Below are 4,639 nucleotides of genomic sequence, written 5' to 3'. Positions count from 1 at the left end.
CTCCCGGCCTTCCAGCCGCGGCCGGCTGTCCACCACGATCACACGGAAGGCCCGGCCCTTCTTCACGTGGGCATCGCACAGCGTGCGGTTCACGAGGGAAGAGCTGACGGACACCAGTTAGAAGGCTGCCCCATCCCACCAGGCCAGGCTCTCACCCGGCCCACGCGGCTGCCCCAGCCAGCCCGCGCTGATGCTGCATGGTGACAGCATTGCCCAGAAATACAGCCCAGTGCCAGGAGACTTTCCTTGGCGCTGGCTCCAGTGCGGGACTCATCAGGTGCCGGCCAGGCAGGAGGTTTCCTGAGTGTTAGCATGGGGTCTCGCCCAGGGGACAGCCCTGACAGGCGCCTGACGGCGCCAGCTGCCACAGCAGGTCCCCGGGCACATCCAGCAATGTCTCTCCTACCCAGGGTGGGAGTTGGCCTCCCACCGAGACTCTGATGGGCTAATGCTGCCCGGAGGGAAGTCCGGGCAGAGCTGCCATCCACCCTCACCATGACACCCTTCCTGCCTCTTCCAGACACCCTCCTGCTACGCTCACTTCCAGGGCCCCCTCCCCCTGTCTTTGCACAGAGAATCACCCCCTGGGAAAAGTGATGTCTCAGCCCTCCCTGGAAGCAGCACTGACCTCCACCTGTCCGCGACCACAGCGAGGGAAACCCTCCAAACTGCCCCTCCAAACCCTCTCCAAGTTTCCCTCTCATAACGCTCCAGGCCCACACTGGCCTCCTGCCCCTGCTCCTTCCTCCGCCAATCACCCGGGAGGCACGTCACATCTGGACCCTTTTGCCACAGCGGTCTCTGGCTCCTTTTCCCACCCCTATTTTCTGGGACACAGTCCCTCAAAGGAAGAACAAGCTTCCCTATTTTTGCTTCCTGACGTTTGACTTTGCTGCAGCTTGTTTAAAATGCCAGTAAACAGCCATGGCTGCTCTGTAAGTGCCCTGTATTGAAGAAGCAGTGAATCTGGGTTTCTTGAAACACTTAACTCTGGACACATGCAAACAGAGGACAGCGCTGACCCCTGAACAGGAACAGCCAAGTCTCACGGACAAGCCTTCGGTACAGGCTTCGCTGAAGGCAACGGCGTTAGGCCTCCGTCAGGCACTTCTCTGGCCCAGTCAAGGCATTGCCCACCGCTGTAACGCCACAGGCCGGCGGGTCTGGGAGTCTGGGTTAGTTGAAATGGCAGGCAGTGCAAACTCAGGCATTCACAAACTGAGGCGCTAACACAACTACATTAATCAGTACAGGCTGGTATAAGGCTACTTGATCAGACCCTCACGTTCGTTCCTCTAATGAGCCCAAGCGCTCCAGTGCTTCCAGCATCTAGCCTGTCCCCGCGTGCGGAGAAATCAGAAACAACATCAGCAGGACACAGCCATCCGCACCGGGGCCCTCCAGGGACGCCTGCTCGCAGCCAGGCCGGCCAACACCATCCGCTGTGCTCCGCAGACACGGTTTAGCATTCCCCGTGCAGCTGCCAGGCAGAAAGTGCTCTGTCACCACCTCGTGATGCGAGCTCATCAGCCTGCCCGTCTCCCGGGATGGGACAAGAGTCCTAATGAGCTCTCTGCTTTTTCTAAAGCACTAACAATACATCCACGTCCAGTTAAAAGTGCTGATCCCAGGGCCACGCTCTGCTCTGTCCTGACACACTCATATATCCACTGTTCTGTCCTGCCCCGCTGGTCATAAACTTCTCCCTTGTACCTTTATTTACCAGCTCCCCATCACAGCCAAGTTCTGGCTGGCACCCCCTGACTGCCCCCTCCCTGCTGGTTTTATTTCTAGTTGCTGGACCCAGAGCCACAACCCCTCCCTCCCCCTTGGGCAACACCGACCTTCCCACCCTTGAAAAACTGCTTTTGCAAGAGCTTCCCATGTCCACTCAACTGCTCCGTTTCCTTTTTCCACCCGCTGCCCTGGCTCTCCTCTTACCATCCATACACCAGGATTACATCGTTGTCATTTATCTTCTCAAAAGCAGACCTTGAAATGGCTTCAGCTGCCAAAAGAATCTTCTCCCGCAGATATTTGTCGATAGTGTCCTGCAGCTTCTCCTTCGCCTGGGGAGACAGTGCCATCACGTACAGCACGGCCTTGCCACACCGCAGACACTCTGTTGTCCCTTGCAGCCTGACAGGACTGCAGGCTCAGCTCTGCCTGCGAGCGGAGAGCCCTGCCCTACTCCCAACCAGCCTGTTTGCTGAATGGCACCTTCCCCTGGGACAGGGGCTCTGCAGGACACACAAGGCCACTCCTGTCCCAGCACAAGTCTCCCAGCAGACCATGGTGCCTCACCACACATTCGAGTTGCCATCAGGCCCTCCCCAGCTCTGTCCATTATCTCCCCCACATCTCCTGGGTCAGTCGCTCTGGTCATCCCATGGAGATTTTACTGCTCAGACTCTCCAGCCTGACTCCTCTCAGCCCACTAGCCATGCAGCCTCAGGGGTCCTCCTGATGTATACCACCACCCTGCCCCTTGCTCCACAGCCAACGGGCTCCTGGGGACCTTTTTGCACAGAACATAGCTGAGCACTGAAAAAAATACATTCTTCTTCATCTGATGCTGTCAAATAATGCTCTCACAGGCAGTCCTGGTGGGCCAGGGCAGCTCATGGTACCCAGCTGCTGTGGCCTTCCTGCAGTGCACAGCACTAGCTGGACCAGCCTGCAAGTCCTCCAGCCACTAAAGCGTCACTTCTCGTTGCAGGTGCAATGCTGGGTGCTGGCCAGGCCTGTGCTGCAGTGCTACGTTCACTGACACCACGTGCGCCTGCTGCAGCCTCTCCCATTTTACATCCCTGCTCCTGACGTGCTCCAGTCCTACCAGCCCAGTGACACCGACAGCCCAGCATTTGCTGCGGCGCACCCCAGCCCCTTTGGGTGCTGCTGGGCTGTGCCTGCTGGCAGAGGGGGAGCCGGTCTGGCCACAGTCCCCGCTCAGGTCGTGGCTGGCAACGCTGATGGCCAAGTCTTGTAGCTTCACTGCAGCACTGCTCCCAGTCTGCATCCCACCACCTCTCCGTGCTGAGCATGTGCCAGGGCTGCCCCTCCACCCTGGTGCCTGCAGCCAGGGGGCTGGAGCCTGCTGCTGGTGTGAGGCCACTCACCTCCTCCTCTCTCAGGGTGTCGGGTAAGCATGAAATCTCCTTCTTGAGGAACTTAATGGCATTGCCCATGCTGGCTGAGAGGGGCCGGCACTGGTTCAGGAAGCTGCAGAGAGGAAATGGGCTTAGCTCCAGAGCAGCCTGGAGGGCATGGACAGGAAGAGGGAGGATGCAGCTGGGCTAGGGATGGTGGGCAGGGAGGCAGAACCCAGAGCCCCAGGAAAGTCAGCCCAAGGTTGGGTGGACACCAACGCGGAGAGGCGACCAACGGACCACAATCAGCGGAGCTTCAGTCCCTCTGCTCCAGCACCAGGAGCCCTCACCTGATGTGTGGCTTCAGCTTGGCCACCAGGTCCCGTGACAGCTCCTCGTTGGGGGGAGTCGAGTAATCCCGGATCAGCTGAGACAAGAAGGAAGACAGCATGAGTTCAGGGCACCTGCCCCTTCTGCCCAGGCACTGCAAGCGACCACCCTCGCTCAGGAAGCTGCAGACCAGGCACAAGCGTGTACCGCACAGCTTGACACGTTTTCACAGGGAGGGCAAAGGGGTGCTCCAGGAACTCAAATCTGCAGTGTCAGAACAGGCTACCAGCAGGGCAGAAGGAGGAGGCTGAAGATGACTGAGCACAGATACAGCCCCAGTAGTCAGGGAAGAGGAAGGGACACCTGCACCTGGTGCAACGCCCTTGCCGCCTGGTGGGCATGGGTAGCTGCTCATATACCTGTTTGAAGACTTCCAGCAGGGCGATGCAACGGGCATTGGAGCCATTGATGATGCCCTGGGAGTACTGGAGGCCAAGGCGCACCACAGCTGGGTGAATTACCGTGGAGGGGATGCTGCAGGGACAAACGTGAGAAAGCTGTCAGCACTGGCCCTCTACAGCCCAGGAACAACCAACCCATTGCCAGGCTCCCAGCCAAACAACTTGAGGGATGGCCCAAGAAGGGAGCTGCCAGTAGGGCTCCTACTTGCTCTGTGACCTGAGGAGTCAGGCTAACCCCATAGCCCCTTCTCTTGTGGCCCTGCACTGCCTGAGGGCAGCTCTCCTCACCCCACAGGCAGGACATCCAGCTGCCCCTGCCGCTGCTCCTTAAAGCAAGCAAAGGGGTCCCATCCATCCCATCAAGCCTATCCCACACGCAGGACCAGGACACCCCTTCACTAGGGCCATTTTGCAGCCAGGCCAGCCGAAGCAGAGCCAAATGACTGCCAGGGGCCTGGGCTGGGGCGGCCACATACCTCATCTGCTGTGTCAGTGGCTTCTTCCGGCTGTACTGGTGCAAGTGGGAGAACAGGTTGACCTTGGTGCCATAGTCCTGCCTCAGAGGTACCTGTAGCCAAACAGTGTTGATGATGGCTTACACAAGGCCGCCATACAGCCCTGCTCGCTCCAGCACCACCAATCACACCCAGCACCCACTCGTGGCACACCAGAGAGCAGGCTCTAGTCCCACCATGCATGCAGCCTGACCCCACCACACACACCACAGCACGGCTGCTCTGTACATTGCAGCCCGTTACC

The 4,639-nt window shown here is 59.0% G+C and overlaps 1 protein-coding gene across 1 annotated transcript in view; it reads right to left on the bottom strand.

Annotated features, from left to right (window-relative positions):
- The window catches only part of EIF2B4 (eukaryotic translation initiation factor 2B, subunit 4 delta, 67kDa), a gene marked incomplete at its 5' end in the record, with an annotated part of 5,841 nt that overhangs the window by 820 nt on the left and 382 nt on the right, over positions 1 to 4,639 (bottom strand). Inside the window, 6 exon segments of the mRNA XM_009579775.1 lie at positions 1 to 103; positions 1,942 to 2,069; positions 3,120 to 3,222; positions 3,440 to 3,516; positions 3,839 to 3,953; positions 4,357 to 4,474. Of these exon segments, the coding sequence (XP_009578070.1) occupies positions 1 to 103; positions 1,942 to 2,069; positions 3,120 to 3,222; positions 3,440 to 3,516; positions 3,839 to 3,953; positions 4,357 to 4,474 (644 nt within the window).

Source organism: Fulmarus glacialis, unplaced genomic scaffold (assembly GCF_000690835.1).
Source record: "Fulmarus glacialis isolate BGI_N327 unplaced genomic scaffold, ASM69083v1 scaffold19416, whole genome shotgun sequence".
Lineage (NCBI taxonomy): Eukaryota > Metazoa > Chordata > Aves > Procellariiformes > Procellariidae > Fulmarus > Fulmarus glacialis.
Note: the sequence above shows the minus strand (reverse complement) of the source record. Positions and strands in the feature narration are given on the sequence as shown.